The 20,468-nt window shown below is 39.7% G+C and overlaps 1 protein-coding gene across 1 annotated transcript in view; it reads left to right on the top strand.

Annotated features, from left to right (window-relative positions):
• The first annotated feature begins 2,389 nt into the window (after nt 1–2,389).
• The window catches only part of LOC126253122 (signal recognition particle receptor subunit beta), a 70,310-nt gene continuing 52,231 nt past the window's right edge, over nt 2,390–20,468 (top strand). Inside the window, exons 1-2 of the mRNA XM_049954247.1 lie at nt 2,390–2,784; nt 2,915–3,081. Coding sequence (XP_049810204.1) covers nt 2,667–2,784; nt 2,915–3,081 — 285 coding nt within the window. The 5' untranslated portion in view covers nt 2,390–2,666. The remainder of the gene's footprint in view (nt 2,785–2,914; nt 3,082–20,468) is intronic.

Raw genomic sequence — 20,468 nt, 5'->3', positions numbered from 1 at the left:
CATCCTTACATTTGTCCTCTAGCCACCCCTGCTTAGCCATTTTGCACTTCCTGTCGATTTCATTTTTGAGACGTTTGTATTCCTTTTTGCCTGCTTCATTTACTGCATTTTTATATTTTCTCCTTTCATCAATTAAATTCAATATTTCTTCTGTTACCCAAGGATTTCTATTAGCCCTCGTCTTTTTACCTACTTGATCGTCTGCTGCCTTCACTACTTCATCCCTCACAGCTACCCATTCTTCTTCTAATGTATTTATTTCCCCCATTCCTGTCAATTGTTCCCTTATGCTCTCCCTGAAACTCTCTACAACCTCTGGTTCTTTCAGTTTATCCAGGTCCCATCTCCTTAAATTCCCACCTTTTTGCAGTTTCTTCAGTTTCAATCTGCAGTTCATAACCAATAGATTGTGGTCAGAATCCACATCTGCCCCCAGAAATGTCTTACAATTTAAAACCTGGTTCCTAAATCTCTGTCTTACCATTATATAATCTATCTGATACCTTTTAGTATCTCCAGAATTCTTCCAGGTATACAACCTTCTTTTATGATTCTTGAACCAAGTGTTAGTTATGATTAAGTTATGCTCTGTGCAAAATTCTACAAGGCGGCTTCCTCTTTCATTTCTTCCCCCCGATCCATATTCACCTACAATGTTTCCTTCTCTCCCTTTTCCTACTGACGAATTCCAGTCAGCCATGACTATTAAATTTTCGTCTCCCTTCACTACCTGAATAATTTCTTTTATCTCGTCATACATTTCATCTATTTCTTCATCATCTGCAGAGCTAGTTGGCATATAAACTTGTACTACTGTAGTAGGCATGGGCTTTGTGTCTATCTTGGCCACAATAATGCGTTCACTATGCTGTTTGTAGTAGCTAACCCGCACTCCTATTTTTTTATTCATTATTAAACCTACTCCTGCATTACCCCTAGTAGGGGTAATTTATATGGTAATAAACATGTAATAGAACTACTACAGTACCTATTTGCAATGAATACATTACTGTAGTGAAATGGTGCAGAAGTTAGATGGTACTTAGGCAGGAGTTGGCCACCAATAAATCCTTTAGCCTTCTCTTAAACTGAATTTCATTAGTTGTTAAACTTTTTTTGGCTGCTGGCAAATAACTGAAGATATGTGTTTTTGAATAATGCCTACCTGTTTGTACAAGAGTAAGTGACTTTAAATCCTTGTGAAAATTATTCTTATTTCTAGTATTGATTCTGTGAATTGAGGTGTTGGTTTGAAAAAGTGATTTATATTTTAATGACAAATCTGATTAAGGAATAAATATGCTGGGAAGGAGTTGTTAGTATCCCTAGTTCCCTCAACAGCCATCTGCAGGATGTTCTTGAGTTCACACCACATATAACTCTCATTGCACGTTTTTGTGCCCAAAAAACTTTAGCTTGGCTTGTTGAATTACTCCCAAAAATAATCCCATATGACATTATGGAATGAAAATAAGCGTAGTATGCCAGCTTTCTCATTTTTATATCCCCTATGTCTGACACAATTCGCATTGCATATAGAGATTTGTTAAAACACTTCAGCAGTTCTGTGGTGTGCTTCTCATAGTTGAATTTGTTATGAAGCTGTAATCCTAAGAATTTAACACTGTCCACTTCTTATATCTGCTTGTCATGGTATGTTAGACATATACTTGTGGGACACTCCTTGTAAGTTCTGAACTGCATGTAGTGGGTTTTTTCGAAGTTTAGTGGCAAAGAATTGGCTAGGAACTAGTGATTAATGTCAAAAAATATTTTATTAGCCGATCGTTCTAAGACTACACTTGTTTTGTTGTTTAACGTAATATTTGTATCGTCGGCAAACAAAACGAACTTGGCATCTGGTAATGTTACTGATGAAAGGTCATTGATATACAAAAGAAAAAGTAAAGGACCTAATATGGAACCTTGTGGGATCCCACATGTAATTAGATCCCAGTTGGATGACGCGTGACAGCTTAATATCTGTCTCTTTCCTAAGGGACCAAACTGCTGAGATAATCGGTCCCTAGACCAACACACTACTTAAACTAACTTACGCTATGGGCAACACACTACCATTCCGCGCAGTTCTTGACATGGTGTCTCTAACCGTGTCCCACTTTTGAAGGCATACTAAGTATTTGGTATCGTATTTACTTAACGCGTGTATATTATGGAATAATACTCTACGAAAATGCTTCTTAAATAAGCATTATGTTACTTTAGTCGCCAAGTGACATGTATACCCTTCGCTGTTCGCTCATTTTCTGACACACCTCCACAGTTCACACTCACCAGTGCGCACGGATCAAGGAAAGTCAGAGTTATAACACCGCGTTGTGGTGCATGCCTCGACCATAGATACTAATGGTCGAAGAGTGCTTGACACAGATGTGCATGTTTGTGTTGTATGAAAAACTTAGAACTTGTATGAGAATGTTTGTGAAAAAACTATATTAAATCCATTGCTTCCGTATTTTGTTATACACAACCTCATAGTGAAATTCATATGGAAACTCATATAAGTGAAACAAATTTAAAGCACAAACGAATTAATATGCTCCCTGCTGTTGTTTATTTCCACTGAGTGTAGGTCACACACTTGTTCCAGTCATACATCGCGTGCTGTTGTCTGCTGCTTCTGTACGTAAATTAGCGTTCGCGAGATGGAACACGATACAGCTAGTAAAGCAGAACCACAAACAGGACCGTCATTAGTTAAAGTAAAAGACTCTCAGTTAATTGGGATTGTAATTGCGGTCCTCGTCATATTTATTACGTTGGGTAAGTGGAAGTACCTTAATTTAGAACAAATTATGAATATTAGATGCTGTCAGTCGTGTATTAAAATGTTGTGAGCAGAGGAACATAAATTTTGATAAAATACTATACATGTGTGTTTTATCCCATTTAGTGTTATTTGCCATATGGAGAAGGCAAAGGAGTGCCAGGAGAGGCATACTGCTTGTTGGACTGAGTGATTCCGGCAAGACCCTAATATTTTCAAGGCTTTTGCACTCTAAATTCGTGTTAACACATACGTCTATAAAAGAAAATATTGAAGATCTGGTGCTGAACAACGTGAGTAATCTGCCAACATTATTTCATCTTTCCCAGTTGAACTGAAATAGTCTAAGTTAAGTGATTGGTATCGGAAAATAAATTGCATTTAGCTTATAGTCCGAGAGACGAGAAAACACGACAATGACAGAATGGTTAAAAGGTTTTGCAGAGGGATTTTTAGTGATGTTATGCCACTGTATACTAGTCGTGAAGGTAACAATTGATAGTGTGATGAGGGCTATCATACGTAATTGAAATTTAGCGATATTAGTGACCAACACATATGCATTCTACTATTACTCATAAACTTTTGTGGTTTGAATCTCTGCATTAAATGTACACCAAAGATTTAATTTTTTATCCTGTGATAGGCCTGCTGTGCAGAAACATTCATTATCGATATTGCTTTAAAATCCCAGAATACTTGCCAAAAATAAGTATCAAATTATACTTCAATTGCCTTACAAATATTGTGTGTTCAGTTGTACATATGGACAGTTCAGATGCTGTGTACTTGGTATTCCAGAAGGCAAATGCTGGGATGAATCTTGAAAAGGACACAGTTGCTGATTTCCTCCTCAATCTGAATGTGCAATGCCTCCTCAATCACCAATGGTAGCCACAATTTTCCATTCTAGAAGGTATTCCATTCAGTTCAACACTGTCACTTAGTGAACAAAATACGAGAATGTGCAGTCTCAGACCAGTCTTGTGACTGGATTCACAACTTCCAACAGATACATCTCAACTTCTTAATGGAATGAAGTCGTGGGAGTGTTACAAGGTCACAACAGTTCACTACATGTACGTAAATTATCTTAACAAAGTAATATGCTCTGTGAGCCTGTTTGCTGATGATGCTATTGTGTGCGGGAAAGTACCTATTCCAGGAATGTGCTGCAGAATGCAGGAAGATCTCCTAAAGGATGACCCTTGTCGCATATGAATGTCACATATGGGACATAAATGAGCCAAAGATGCATTAATATTCAATTGTGCTGTTGGTGAACAATTATAAAATGTGTAATAGTATCCATCTGGTGTCACCTGGAGTGCAACTGTCGCATGAAACTAGTTTTATGAAAATTAGGTGCCAAGTTGAGATTCGTTGCATGACTTCCAAGGAAATATAACTTATCCACAAAAGAAGTTTCATGTTGTTGTTGCGGTCTTCAGTCCTGAGACTGGTTTGATGCAGCTCTCCATGCTACCCTATACTGTGCAAGCTTCTTCATCTCCCAGTACCTACTGCAACCTACGTCCTTCTGAATCAGTTTAGTGTATTCATCTCTTGGTCTCCCTGTACGATTTTTACCCTCCATGCTTCCCTCCAATACTAAATTGGTGATCCCTTGTTGCCTCAGAACATGTCCTACCAACCGATCCCTTCTTCTAGTCAAGCTGGGCCACAAACTTCTTTTCTCCCCAATCCTATTCAATACCTCCTCATTAGTTATATGATCTACTCATCTAATCTTCGGCATTCTTCTGTAGCACCACATTTCGAAAGCTTCTATTCTCTTCTTGTCCTAACTATTTATCGTCCATGTTTCACTTCCCTACATGGCTACACTCCATACAAATACTTTCAGAAATGACTTCCTAACGCTTTCCTTGCCATTGCCAGTCTACATTTTATATCCTCTCTACTTCGACCATCATCAGTTATTTTGCTCCCCAAATAGCAAAACTCCTTTACTACTTTAAGTGTCTCATTTGCTAATCTAATTTCCTCAGCATCACCCGACTTAATTCGACTACATTCCATTATCCTCGTTTTGCTTTTGTTGATGTTCATCTTATATCTTCCTTTCAAGACGCTGTAGGTTTGCCTTTCCTTAATCTAGCTTCTAAGATAAGTCGTAGGGTCAGTATCACCTCACGTGTTCCAATATTTCTACGGAATCCAAACTGATCTTTCCCGAGGTCGGCTTCTACCAGTTTTTCCATTCGTCTGTAAAGAATTCACGTTAGTATTTTGCAACCGTGAATTATTAAACTGATAGTTTGGTAATTTTCACATCAGTCAGCACCAGCTTTCTTTGGAATTGGAATTATTATATTCTTCTTGATGTCGGAGGGTATTTCGGCTGTCTCATACATCTCGTTCACCAGATGGTAGAGTTTTGTCAGGACTGGCTCTCCCAAGGCCGTCAGTAGTTCTAATGGAATGTTGTCCACTCCCAGGCCCTTGTTTCGGCTCAGGTCTTTCAGTGCTCTGTCAAACTCTTCACGCAGTATTGTATCTCCCATTTCATCTTCATCTACATCCTCTTGCATTTCCATAATATTGTCCTCAAGTACATCGCCCTTGTATAAACCCTCTATATACTCCTTTCAACTTTCTGCTTTCCCTTCTTTGCTTAGAACTGGGTTTCCATTTGCGCTCTTGATATTCATACAAGTGGTTCTCTTTTCTCCAAAGGTCTCTTTAATTTTGCTGTAGGCAGTATCTATCTTACCCCTAGCGAGATAAGCCTCTACATCCTTACATTTGTCCTCTAGCCATACCTGCTTAGCCATTTTGCACTTCCTGTCGATCTCATTTTTGAGATGTTTGTATTCCTTTTTGCCCGCTTCATTTACTGCATTTTTATATTTTCTCCTTTTATCAATTAAATTCAATATTTCTTCTGTTACCCAAGGACTTCTACTAGCCCTCGTCTTTTTACCTGCTTGATCCTCTGCTGCCTTCACTACTTCATCTCTCAAAGCTACCCATTCTTCTTCTACTGTATTTCTTTCCCCCATTCCTGTCAATTGTTCTCTTATGCTCTCCTTGAAGCTCTCTACAACCTCTGGTTTAGTCAGTTTATCCAGGTCCCATCTCCTTAAATTCCCACCTTTTTGCAGTTTCATCAGTTTTAATCTACAGTTCATAACCAATAGATTGTGGTCAGTCCACATCTGCCCCTGGAAATGTCTTACAATTTAAAACTTGGTTCCTAAATCTCTGTCTTACCATTATATAATCTGTCTGAAACCTGTCAGTATTTGCAGGCTTCCTCCATGCATACAACTTTCTTTTGTGATTCTTGAACCAAGTGTTAGCTATGATTAAGTTGTGCTCTGTACAAAATTCTACCAGGCGGCTTCCTATTTCATTTCTTAGCCCCAATCCATATTCACCTACTACGTTTCCTTCTCTCCCCTTTCCTACTACTGAGTTCCAGTCACCCACGACTATTAAATTTTCGTCTCCCTTCACTATCTGAATAATGGCTTTTATTTCATCATACATTTCTTCAATTTCTTCGTCATCTGCAGAGCTAGTTGGCATATAAACTTGTACTACTGTAGTAGGCGTGGGCTTCGTGTCTATCTTGGCCACAATAATGCATTCACTATGCTGTTTGTAGTAGCTTACCCGCACTCCTATTTTGTTATTCATTATTAAACTGACTCCTGCATTACACGTATTTGATTTTGTATTTATAACCCTGTATTCGCCCGACCAAAAGTCTTGTTCCTCCTGCCACCGAACTTCACCAATTCCTACTATATCTAACTTCAACCTATCCATTTCCCTTTTTAAATTTTCTAATCTTCCTGCCCGATTAAGGGATCTGACATTCCACACTCCGATCCGTAGAATGCCAGTTTTCTTTCTCCTGATAACGACATCCTCCTGGGTAGTCCCCGCCTGGAGATGCAAATGGGGGACTATTTTACCTCCAGCATATTTTACCCAAGAGGACACCATCATCATTTAACCATACAGTAAAGCTGCATGCCCTCGGGAAAAATTACGGTTGTATTTTCCCCTTGCTTTCAGCCATTTGCAGTACCAGTATAGCAAGGCCATTTGGTTAGTGTTACAAGGCCAGATTAGTCAATCATCCAGACTGTTGCCCCTGTAACTACTGACAAGGCTGCTGTCCCTCTTCTTCAGGAACCATACGTTTGTCTGGCCTCTCGACAGATACCCCTCCGTTGTGGTTGCACCTACGGTACGGCTATCTGTATCGCTGAGGCACGGAAGCCTCCCCACCAACGGCAAGGTCCATGGTTCTTGGGGGGAGAAGTTTCATATTATTTCATTATATGTTTATCTGGGCAACAAATATTTTATTAATTTTCTGATACATTTTGGCCATTAGCTACCTTCAAAAGGACGTGACATAAATTGATGTAAAGTGTCTCATCAGTGTTGTTGTTACATCTCAAATGCAAAATTTTGAAACTTTGTGCAAGATTTGGCACTTAAACCTCATCATAAGTATATGTAACACATTGCACATAAAACCAGTGTGAACTTACAATTTAAACTAACCACATTGACAAGATACTTTCTATTGATTCATTTCATCTCCCTTTGAAGATGACTAGTGACCAAAACGTATCATGATATAAATAAATAAAATGTTTGTGGTCTAGATAGGCACAGAACTTGAGGACTACTATGACTGATGTAAATAAATTTTGCATTCGTTGGATATATTTCCATGAAAGTTTGCAAAACATTTACTTGATCAGTTCTTATGTATTGGTTATTCATCCAAGACCCTTACAAGGTAGGATTAACAGAGGGTCTGAAGAAGTGGTATGTTTTGTTTATTAAGTGTAGCAGCATTGTGGAAATGCACACCAAACTCAACCTGCAGATACTATAATGCAGTATGTATTACAGTGTGGGTTACTGTTGAAATTTTGAAAATATGCAATCCAAGACCGTGACCATGGTGGAAAAATCAGTGATATTAGAGTTCAAGAAGAGTCTTACTGACAGTTGTTAACATGAACCATTTGTGAATGGATGAAAGAGGGAGTAGAAGATAGTGGTTCTGAGAGTATGCACACTCACTGTTCATATATACTTATTAAAATCTGGCAATATTTACAAAAGGAAACAATTTTTATTGATATTCTGCTTTTTTTTTTTTTTTTTCCTTTGCTAACTGATTTTCAACTTCTCGGGCTGTCATCAGGTGACAGCTGACTGTCACAACCACATTATTTTGATGACAGAAATACTTGTTCACATACAAGTTAATACATTTCAAACTGAGAAATTGGTCACAAACACTGATTAGGCCTACACACAGTAATAAGAAAATGTATTTTTATCATTATAATTATCTAGGTCTTTCATGTGTGTATAAAATAAACTCAGTTTAACAGAGGGGAAAAAACTGAATTTGATCATTTAAAACTAATCTGGAAATATGTGTCATACAAGCATGCCAGTTTATTTACAAAAGTGTGATTTCCTTCCTTTCTTAGTTATACACTCCTGGAAATTGAAATAAGAACACCGTGAATTCATTGTCCCAGGATGGGGAAACTTTATTGACACATTCCTGGGGTCAGATACATCACATGATCACACTGACAGAACCACAGGCACATAGACACAGGCAACAGAGCATGCACAATGTCGGCACTAGTACAGTGTATATCCACCTTTCGCAGCAATGCAGGCTGCTATTCTCCCATGGAGACGATCGTAGAGATGCTGGATGTAGTCCTGTGGAACGGCTTGCCATGCCATTTCCACCTGGCGCCTCAGTTGGACCAGCGTTCGTGCTGGACGTGCAGACCGCGTGAGACGACGCTTCATCCAGTCCCAAACATGCTCAATGGGGGACAGATCCGGAGATCTTGCTGGCCAGGGTAGTTGACTTACACCTTCTAGAGCACGTTGGGTGGCACGGGATACATGCGGACGTGCATTGTCCTGTTGGAACAGCAAGTTCCCTTGCCGGTCTAGGAATGGTAGAACGATGGGTTCGATGACGGTTTGGATGTACCGTGCACTATTCAGTGTCCCCTCGACGATCACCAGTGGTGTACGGCCAGTGTAGGAGATCGCTCCCCACACCATGATGCCGGGTGTTGGCCCTGTGTGCCTCGGTCGTATGCAGTCCTGATTGTGGCGCTCACCTGCACGGCGCCAAACACGCATACGACCATCATTGGCACCAAGGCAGAAGCGACTCTCATCGCTGAAGACGACACGTCTCCATTCGTCCCTCCATTCATGCCTGTCGCGACACCACTGGAGGCGGGCTGCACGATGTTGGGGCGTGAGCGGAAGACGGCCTAACGGTGTGCGGGACCGTAGCCCAGCTTCATGGAGACGGTTGCGAATGGTCCTCGCCGATACCCCAGGAGCAACAGTGTCCCTAATTTGCTGGGAAGTGGCGGTGCGGTCCCCTACGGCACTGCGTAGGATCCTACGGTCTTGGCGTGCATCCGTGCGTCGCTGCGGTCCGGTCCCAGGTCGCTGGGCACGTGCACCTTCCGCCGACCACTGGTGACAACATCGATGTACTGTGGAGACCTCACGCCCCACGTGTTGAGCAATTCGGCGGTACGTCCACCCGGCCTCCCGCATGCCCACTATACGCCCTTGCTCAAAGTCCGTCGACTGCACATACGGTTCACGTCCACGCTGTCGCGGCATGCTAGCAGTGTTAAAGACTGCGATGGAGCTCCGTATGCCACGGCAAACTGGCTGACACTGACGGCGGTGGTGCACAAATGCTGCGCAGCTAGCGCCATTCGACGGCCAACACCGCGGTTCCTGGTGTGTCTGCTGTGCCGTGCGTGTGATCATTGCTTGTACAGCCCTCTCGCAGTGTCCGGAGCAAGTATGGTGGGTCTGACACACCGGTGTCAATGTGTTCTTTTTTCCATTTCCAGGAGTGTATAAAGACCACTGCTTGGTACACCACGTGAATGGTTTTCCATAAGAAAATGCCAACAAATTTTGAATGTGCTTTCTTGTTATCTACAGCTTCTCTAATATCCAAAAGACTTGAAAGGCCACAGCTCTTTAACTTGAAATTTATTTTCTGTTTTCAAGCATTCTATGTATTATTGATGTCACAGTTAATACTAAGTAAATGATAAACAATACAGCACAGTAATAAAGATAATGTTTAAAGCTTACACATGCACATACAGAGAGTATAAGTTAAATTTTAGTGTCTTATTTTGCACAATCTATGTATTCCTCTATGGTATAAAATTCGTTCTTTTAAGCCACTTTACAGAACATTACTGAGCCAAGAGGAATGCTTGATACGAATCGTATTTGGCCACCAACGTAATGTTAATGGCCCCTGTAACGTCACTTTTTGGTACATATATTCACAGTTTTGTTGTTAGTTGCCAAAGCCCAATGAATTAGATACAAAAAACCTTGTTATGGTGACAGATTGATCTGTAGCCTAACTTGTTCGAAAAAATTACCGATAACATCGCGTTAAAGTCGCTATATTGTTTACAACGTTGGTTGCATGTTTCCTATGTTACTGGTCAGACCCGATGTCTCTTATAGAACATTCCTCTAATCCAGATTCCTGAAGGTTGTGAAGGAGATACACAGTGCATTGAACAATATAATTCGCTGGTATGCACAGTTAGCAGAAGTCTTACTTAGTGTGGAAAAGACCTAGTCAGTCTTGCACGTATTATAATGAAACAACTTCCTTAATTTGTGACTCTCATTGTTTTCTTTTGTGTATAGTCGGCCACTCAGTATAAATAATATGGGGCCTGTAATGACACTGAGTTTCTTGAATAGTGGCCTTCATGCTATCTGCTATACATCCGACTGCCTTTCTATGACACTTAAATCTCTTTTTGCCCTGTAGGAACTGCCCCCAAGGAGTATGTAGTATGTTATGTTGCTATGACAGAATGTGTAATAGGAGCTAAGCACCATGTTTTCACTTTCACATACTCTAAATTTGCATAGCAAATATATGACTCTATAACACACACAGTGATTTCATGTTAATTTAGAATGCAAGTATACACCCAGCAGTTTAACAGACACAAATCAGTATTAGAATAATACAAACTAAAGATTATTTTTTCACTTTTATTCTGATTCGTGGCTAATTCTTTATCTTTAAATCAAGTACTGGAAATTCTGAGATTGGTTTTTCTTTATTAATGTAGTTCTTCTGTCATTTACAGTTGCATTGAATGTGTAAGGATTTAATTGCAGATTTTATGGCATTATACTAGAAAGGTTGTTTGCATAGAATAGACCTGCGGTAATTCCTTGCCTGTCATAATACTTGAGTAAAAGGAGTATTTTGCCCAGTCTTGCTTTTACATTGACGATGTGGCTATTATTGGGATACCTGTCAGTTTCAGCTCATTTCAAAACCTTTCCCTCAACTTTTTCGGCTTAGTTAATTATGGTCTTCTTTTAGGGTTTGGCCTCCGCTTTTCTAAATTTCACAGGAATGTGGGCCTTTGAGGAACGACACCTGACATGGTGCATAATGTAGCCACCGAGCACTCATTATTGTAGCGTGATGACAGTGCAGGGACCAGAATGCTGATTCCTGAGCTGTGACCACCTCACCTGAGCTGAGAGTAAATGCTTGTCCAATCTGGGACACGGGGACTTCGAGCAATGGCTACTAGCCATGTAGCCTTTGCCACAGCATGGTGACATTGATGGGGAGAGCGTCAAATTGGAGTGAGTGGCATCAGAATGGATGACTTGCAATGAAAAGGACCTAACTCACCCATACCTGAGGTCATGCCAAGATGGCCATCTCAACAGATATAAAACAAGATTTTAACGCAGAGGCTTACAATCCCATTGCATTGCCTTCTTTTGCCACACCATCTACATCTACATCAATACCCTGAGAACTATCATGAAGTACATGGCTGAGAGTACATCAGATTCTATCATTATTAGAGTTTCTTCCCCTTCCATTCACGAGGACGAGAAGAATGATTATTTGAATGTCTCTTTGTGTGCTGCAATTATTCTAATCTCGTCCTCGTGAACAATATGTGGGGTTTGTAGTCTATTCCTAGAGCCATCATTTAAATCTGGTTTTTGAAAGTTTGTTAGTAGACTTTCTTGGGATAGCTTATGTGTATCTTCAAGAATTTGCCCATTCACTTTTTTGAGCATCACTGTAAAACTCTGACTATTCATGCTGCTCTTCTCTCTATACATTTGCTATCTGCTGTTAGCCCCATTTCGTACGAGTCTCACACACTTGAGCAATGTGTAGAATGATTTGCATGAGTGATTTGTAAGCAATCTCCATTGTAGACTGATTGCACTTCCCCAGTATTCTACCAATAAACTGAAGTTTAGCACCTGCTTTACTCATAACAGAGCCTATGTGAACATTCCATTTCATATCCCTGCAAAGTGTTACACCCAGTTATTTGTATGAGTTAACCAACTCACGCTGTGATTCACTGATATTATAATTGTAGGATACTATTCTTTTTCATTTTGTGAAGTGCACAGTTTTACATTTCTGAACATTTAAAGCAAGTTGACAGTTTTTGCATCAGTTTGAAATTGTATCAAGATCTGATTGAATATTTATGCAGCTCCTTTCAGACATCACTTCATTGTAGGTAATTGCATCATCTGAGAAAAAAAAAACAACTGGTTACTATTAATATTGTCCACAAGGTAATTAATATACAACTTGAGCAGCAAGGGTCCCAACACACTTCCCTTGGCACACCTGAAGTTACTTCTACATCAGATGACAACTTCCATCCAAGATAACATGCTGCATCCTCCCTGCCAAAAAGTCCATAATCCATTCACAAGTTGCAGTTGATTCTGCGGTGATAAAAGTTTTGACAATGAACATAGAGGTATTACTGAGTCAAATGCTCTTCAGAAATTAAGAAATAGGCGTACTGCGCCTACCTGACTACCCTGATCCAAAGCTTTCAGTGTTGGATGTTGGGTTTCACATGATTGATGTTTTTGGAATCCATGCAGGTTGGCATGGGGGAGGTCATTCTGTTTGATCTCAGAATATGGTCTAAGATTCTACAACAAATCAGTGTCAAAGGTATTGGATGATAGATCACTTATACTACCCTTCTTGTAGATGGGTGTTACCTGTGCTTTCTTCAAGCAACTGGGCATGGTCTTTCATTCAAGGGATCTATGATAGAATACAGTTAGAAGAGGGTCTAACTGAGGAGCAAATTCAATATAGAATCTGATACTCATTCCGCCAGGCCCTGCGGCTTTGTTCACTAATACTTCTGGGTTTCCTACAGCACACACAGTCAGCTATCTGGGTAGCAGCCGCTGATGTGTAGTGCACACGTGACCCATTTAGGAGCACCCTACAGTTCTCAGTCCTATGGCACAAGTCCAGGAAGTCACAGCCTAGCTTGTCACAGAGTTTTCAAAGTTTGTGTTTCAGTCCTCCTATTTGATTCAGAACTGAAGGGCCATGATAAGTTCTGGGGACAATACTGCAAATTGTGAACTTCGTTGAAACTCTGTGCGCAGGACTGGTCATCTCAACCTTCTCTTCCAGTCATTGGAATGATCCAAATATGACCTTGGAGCCCGGACAACATGCATCATTTGTTCCAATGTGTGCCACAGTCTGCAGTTGTTTACACCCTGTTCCCTCAGTGGCTTCCAGAATAGTCGCTTCAGCTTGTTGAATGAAACCCTAGGCATACGCACTGAGCACATCCATGTCCTTTCTTGTCCCTTGCTGCCATTTTCCTAAGGGTTACCATCATTCAACATACGGTTGAACTGCTGATGATTAATAGAAGCCTACCCTTTTGCGTTTGTCTCCTTTTGAAGCCAGACTAAACAGTTTTCCTCAAGACAGGTGAAGTGAGTCCCACAGCATCAATTTCAGTGAAAGACAGCATCTCTAACTTACTGGTTAAGGGGTCGGTGAAACACACTCAGTGCTCTCTTGTCCACCCGTTGAATGTGTACATGACACCTAGATCTGCCATTGAAATACCACTCACAGTCAAGTGGACGGTTAATGACAGATCCCATACTGTCTGCGGAGGAGACTGGATCCACAGGAGAGGATAGTACTTGAGGTACCTTTGGTACTGGTACCACAGGTTCAAGACACTCTGGAGGTTTTCTAACACAGTGATTTGCAGCAGGTACCAACCATTTGACAGTAGTCAGGGCAATTTCCAGCTGCGTATGAATGTCAGCCAACTCATCCTGCGTTAGAGAACAGCATTCACAGTGGGGCTGCACTTTGGCTAGTGCAGTGTATTACAGAACAGTAAACAAATAACTTTAAACTAAGCCTCCTGATCATCTTTTGTGTCTGTTGAGCTAAGAAAATAGTATTTCTCTGTAAGAACTGAAGCAAATACCCAAAATGAGGTTTCTATCAAGGCAACAGAAAACCTTTGTTAAAAATTACTAATTTCCTAAATATTTTTGAGGTTAATTTTAGCTGTAACCAAACTCAAAAATGGAGTTAATCTATGGGAAAGGTATATAATATAGACTCCTCTTTAAGGGAAAACTAGATGTAACACACTATGTTAGTAATACCAGCTACAGTAACTACATCACAAACATTGATTTGCTACAAATTAGATTATGCACAGGACAAGTAACTTCTGAAATTCAAAAAAATGTACATTTATTTGCATTGGCATGCAATGAAATTTGGGTTGATCTATTCTTTGGCAGTAACAGCGAATCACAAATGCTGATTTGCTATGAAATAAGTTATCCAAAAACACGCATACCTGTAACTAAAAAAAAGGGTCCAAAAATTCTAAAAAGTAACTCATTTATCAAATAATTATGCAATGAAATTGTAGAATGATTGCTTTAAATAAGGGTAGGCCTATTGTTCTCTAAAAAACATAGGGTGAAAAGCAAGGCAAAATGTTGGTGTACAATGTGACCAGTTCTTGGTATGCTCCAAAATTGACGGAAGCCTTTTGCAATGACAAAACCACTTTTTTTCATTGATGATTCTAAGAATGGCTTTGGAGTAGTCACTGCAATAATGGATCTCCGTTGATCAAAATTTTGAATGCTAACCAATCACAGAGAGACTTCAGGCTCGTGAAAGGCTGTGGGATACAAGACATCATCTTCCATCAGGACCCTATGCTACAAGTAGTGAACTGCACACTAACCAAGAATGGCACCGAGTACATTTCATACATCACATTTAGAGGAGACCTAAGGATAATAGGGTGGACACAGGAGCTGTCATACTAGTCTTCAGTGTAAATGTTTTACCTGAGAAAGTTAAAATCGTGGTTTATAGGTGTGATGTCATACCCTATTTTCTGTTTCCTATGAGATGTTTTCGGTGTGATCAAGATGCTAAGAGAAAGTTGAACAACTCCACCCAATCAGTACAACGTCACGCTTCGCAAACATTGTGTCAAAATCCACCCTTAGCCCAATGGCATGGTCCCAAACAGCTGCTACTGGCTCTGGCCACATCTTGGTGCATATTTTTTCAGTCGGAGGAAGGAGACATCCGTTGTCTCAATACACAAACCAATGGCACTGGTGGTAACCACTCCATCAGCACACCTGTAGATGCCTCGTGCTCCTTTGCTATTAGCAGGGAAGAGGACACTTGTCAAAGAACTGATCAGCAGTCTGACACCAACCAGTAACTGAAAGGTCGTAGAAAAGACCAGTCCTCTTCTGTCTCAGAAGTCAAGACAGGAAAATTCTTGCAGAAACTGAAACCTAATAGGCACAAGAAGGAGAAATTGAATAGAAAACTGATATCTGTTGCTTCAGTCGATCTGGTCCCATCTCCCTCATGAGATTGAGCCTACAAATACTGGCAAAGAATCACACATTCAGGCGAAGCATGACTCAATAGCAAACTAATTCGTACTCCCATTTCCCCTGTACCACTTTCTCAGATCCAAATGAGATGTTCCTTCAATGAAATTTGTGGAATTGTAACAGCTACCATTGACAATTGGCTGAACTCTGTCAATTAATTGCTACTTACTCCACAGTTGATGTGGCACTCCAGAAGACAAAATTTTTAGAAATTCAACTCTGTGCTGTTAAAAATTACAACCCCGTCTGTAAAATTCACATTAGCACTGAGTTGGCATCTGGAGGATACTCTCTCCTCTATGTCCTGACATTTTCACTGAGCAGGTGTCACTAAACACTGAATTACAAGTTATGTCCACCTGTCAGGTAGGGTAACAGTAAGTAATATCTATCTATCTATCTATCTCCCCACCACCACCATCACAATCCCCCCAGATAAATCTATACCATATCACGAGCTGGTGGACAGTCTTCTGTGTGGCAACAATAACATGTAGCTAGGTTGAAGTAATACAAAATTTATTTCAGAACACAGTCTGTTTGCTTATTACTATAGCTGTAACACATTTCAGTATGGCCCATGTAAAATACTCAGCCATATACAGGATGATTCAAAAGTCATTTTTCGTAGGATAAAGTCTACACTGGTGATTCAGTAATCTTGGACACAGGACACAGTCATATTCAGGGATATGACAGGAACAGTCATTTGAAAAAAAAAAATAATAATAATAATAATAATAAAAAATAAATAAATAAAAAATAATAAAAAAATAGTAATAATATAGTAAATGTGAGCTCTAAAATGCATACCTTACGACCTATGAACACCTGCTCAGTAGAAGAGACATTTGACTGTTGCTGCCTGTCAGACATTTATATCACTGGCCAAGTGATCCAAAATTTTAGTTGCAGCATTGTGAATCCCTTTTCATGCTAAAGACAACCTTTATGTGGGGTAATGAATGTCATTGTTCCATCTGGTATTGTACTTATGTACATCATTGTTCCTTTAAAACTGCAGTTTATTATTTACAACAAACTTCATGAGGGCATAAATATACTGTGAACCAGTACTCAGAATGTCCAAGTCCATAAACAGATGTCTACAAGATGACTGTGGGTGAGCACGACTTATCATTCTTACAGAATGTTTTTCAGTAATGAAGACTTTCTTTTTTGTAGATGAGTTACTCTACAACGTTATTCCTTATGACATTATTGAATGAAAATATGCAAAATATGTCAGATTACTGATTTCTCTCTCCCCCAAAATTTACAATGATTCTAAGTGCAAATGTGGTAGAATTAGGTTGTTTTAGATGTGCTTTCTCCAGTTTAAATTCTCATCAATGTGAGCACCTAAAATTTTTGAAGTTTCCTTGGTGTAGTACCCTTAGATGTGCAGAACAGAATATGTTGTGTTTTTTTAAAATTGAGTCAGGCCGTTTACAGAAAACTAGACAATGACACTGTTAAGAACATTGTTTACCATTTCTTGTGTTACTGAATATATGCCTGGATTGATTACAATACTACTGTCACCTGCAAAAAGAACTAATTTTACTTGTTTCATAGTAGAAAGAAGGTCATTTACATGTACGAGGAAGAATGACAGACCTAAGATTGAGCTTTGAGGAACTACACATGTGATTTCTCTCCAGTCAGAGGAATTTCTTGTGATTACATTGGTTGAATTACCAAGTACAACTTTCTGCAATCTTTTGATTAGGTACGACATTATCTATTAGTTAGCTATACCATCAATACCATAAAAGCTCTTTTTATTTAGAAGGGGCTATTATGGTTCACAGAATCAAATGCCTTAGATAGTTCACAGAAAGTACCAACTGGTACTATTTTGTTACTTAATGCTTGTAAAATTTCGGAATTGAATGTGTAAATGGTTTCTCAGTACAGTAACTCTTCTGAAATCAAAACTGTGGATGTTACTGAGGATATTGTTGTTGTTTGGATGGGATGCTGTTGTAGAATACATAACCTTATCAAAAATTTTGGAAAATGATGTCAGTAGTGAAACAGGTAATTCATTATTGATGTCTCTTTTATCGCCGTTCTTATGGGGGGGGGGGGGGGTTAGGGGGTTAACAATGGCATATTTCAATGTGTCTGGAAAAATTCCTTGTGCAAGTTATGCATTACATATTTCAGATAAAACAGAGCTTATTATGTGGGTATAAATTTTTAGTACTTTATTGGAAACACCATCAAATATATATGAGCTTTGATTTGTGAAGGAATAAATAATTTTCTTATTTTCAAAGGGAGAAGTTGGTGATACATTCATACAATAGGATTTTGTATCAGTTGCGTTTTTCAACGTAGTGCTGTGCTTTTTCTCGTGAATTTTCTAATATATTTAAGGAATGATTGTTGTTGTTGTCTTCAGTCCTGAGACTGATTTGATGCAGCTCTCCATGCTACTCTATCCTGTGCAAGCTTCTTCATCTCCCAGTACCTACTGCAACCTACCTCCTTCTGAATCTGCTTAGTGTATTCATCTCTTGGTCTCCCTCTACGATTTTTACCCTCCACGCTGCCCTCCAATGCTAAATTTGTGATCCCTTGATGCCTCAAAACATGTCCTACCAACCGATCCCTTCTTCTAGTCAAGTTGTGCCACAAACTTCTCTTCTCCCCAATCCTATTCAATACCTCCTCATTAGTTACGTGATCTACCCACCTTATCTTCAGCATTCTTCTGTAGCACCACATTTCGAAAGCTTCTATTGTCTTCTTATCCAAACTAGTTATCGTCCATGTCTCACTTCCATACATGGCTACACTCCATACAAATACTTTCAGAAACGACTTCCTGACATCTAAATCTATACTCGATGTTAACAAATTTCTCTTCTTCAGAAACAATTTCCTTGCCATTGCCAGTCTACATTTTATATCCTCTCTACTTCGACCATCATCGGTTATTTTACTCCCTAAATAGCAAAACTCCTTTACTACTTTAAGTGTCTCATTTCCTAATCTAATCCCCTCAGCATCACCCGATTTAATCTGACTACATTCCATTATCCTCGTTTTGCTTTTGTTGATGTTCATCTTATATCCTCCTTTCAAGACACTGTCCATTCCGTTCAACTGCTCTTCCAAGTCCTTTGCTGTCTCTGACAGAATTACAATGTCATCGGCGAACCTCAAAGTTTTTACTTCTTTTCCATGAATTTTAATACCTACTCCGAATTTTTCTTTTGTTTCCTTTACTGCTTGCTCAATATACAGATTGAATAACATTGGGGAGAGGCTACAACCCTGTCTCACTCCTTTCCCAATCACTGCTTCCCTTTCATGTCCCTCGACTCTTATAACTGCCATCTGGTTTCTGTACAAATTGTAAATAGCCTTTCGCTCCCTGTATTTTACCCCTGCCACCTTCAGAATTTGAAAGAGAGTATTCCAGTCAACATTGTCAAAAGCTTTCTCTAAGTCTACAAATGCTAGAAACGTAGGTTTGCCTTTTCTTAATCTTTCTTCTAAGATAAGTCGTAAGGTTAGTATTGCCTCACGTGTTCCAACATTTCTACGGAATCCAAACTGATCTTCCCCGAGGTCGGCTTCTACCAGTTTTTCCATTCGTCTGTAAAGAATTCGCGTTAGTATTTTGCAGCTGTGACTTATTAAACTGATAGTTCGGTAATTTTCACATGTGTCAACACCTGCTTTCTTTGGGATTGGAATTATTATATTCTTCTTAAAGTCTGAGGGTATTTCGCCTGTCTCATACATCTTGCTCACCAGATGGTAGAGTTTTGTCATGACTGGCTCTCCCAAGGCCATCAGTGGTTCTAATGGAATGTTGTCTACTCCCGGGGCCTTGTTTCGACTCAGGTCTTTCAGTGCTCTGTCAAACTCTTCACGCAGTATCTTATCTCCCATTTCGTCTTCATCTACATCCTCTTCCATTTCCATAATATTGTCCTCAAGTACATCGCCCTTGTATAAACCATCTATATACTCCTTCCACCTTTCTGCCTTCCCTTCTTTGCTTACAACTGGGTTGCCATCTGAGCTCTTGATATTCATACAAGTGGTTCCCTTCTCTCCAAAGGTCTGTTTAATTTTCCTGTAGGCAGTATCTATCTTACCCCTAGTGAGATAAGCCTCTACAGCCTTACATTTGTCTTCTAGCCATCCCTGCTTAGCCATTTTGCACTTCCTGTCGATTTCATTTTTGAGACGTTTGTATTCCTTTTTGCCTGCTTCATTTACTGCATTTTTATATTTTCTCCTTTCATCAATTAAATTCAATATTTCTTCTGTTACCCAAGGATTTCTATTAGCCCTCGTCTTTTTACCTACTTGATCATCTGCTGCCTTCACCACTTCATCCCTCAGAGCTACCCATTCTTCTTCTACTGTATTTCTTTCCCCTATTCCTGTCAATTGTTCCCTTATGCTCTCCCTGAAACTCTCTACAACCTCTGGTTCTTTCAGTTTATCCAGGTCCCATCTCCTTAAATTCCCACCTTTTTGCAGTTTCTTCAGTTTCAATCTGCAGTTCATAACCAATAGATTGTGGTCAGAGTCCACATCTGCCCCCGGAAATGTCTTACAATTTAAAACCTGGTTCCTGAATCTCTGTCTTACCATTATATAATCTATCTGATACCTTTTAGTATCTCCAGGGTTCTTCCATGTATACAACCTTCTTTCATGATTCTTGAACCAAGTGTTAGCTATGATTAAGTTATGCTCTGTGCAAAATTCTACAAGGCGGCTTCCTCTTTCATTCCTTGCCCCCAATCCACATTCACCTACTATGTTTCCTTCTCTCCATTTTCCTACTGTCGAATTCCAG

This window comes from Schistocerca nitens, chromosome 4 (genome assembly GCF_023898315.1).
Source record: "Schistocerca nitens isolate TAMUIC-IGC-003100 chromosome 4, iqSchNite1.1, whole genome shotgun sequence".
Lineage (NCBI taxonomy): Eukaryota > Metazoa > Arthropoda > Insecta > Orthoptera > Acrididae > Schistocerca > Schistocerca nitens.
The sequence above is the reverse complement of the archived record's forward strand: the minus strand, read 5'-3'. Positions and strand labels throughout refer to the sequence as shown.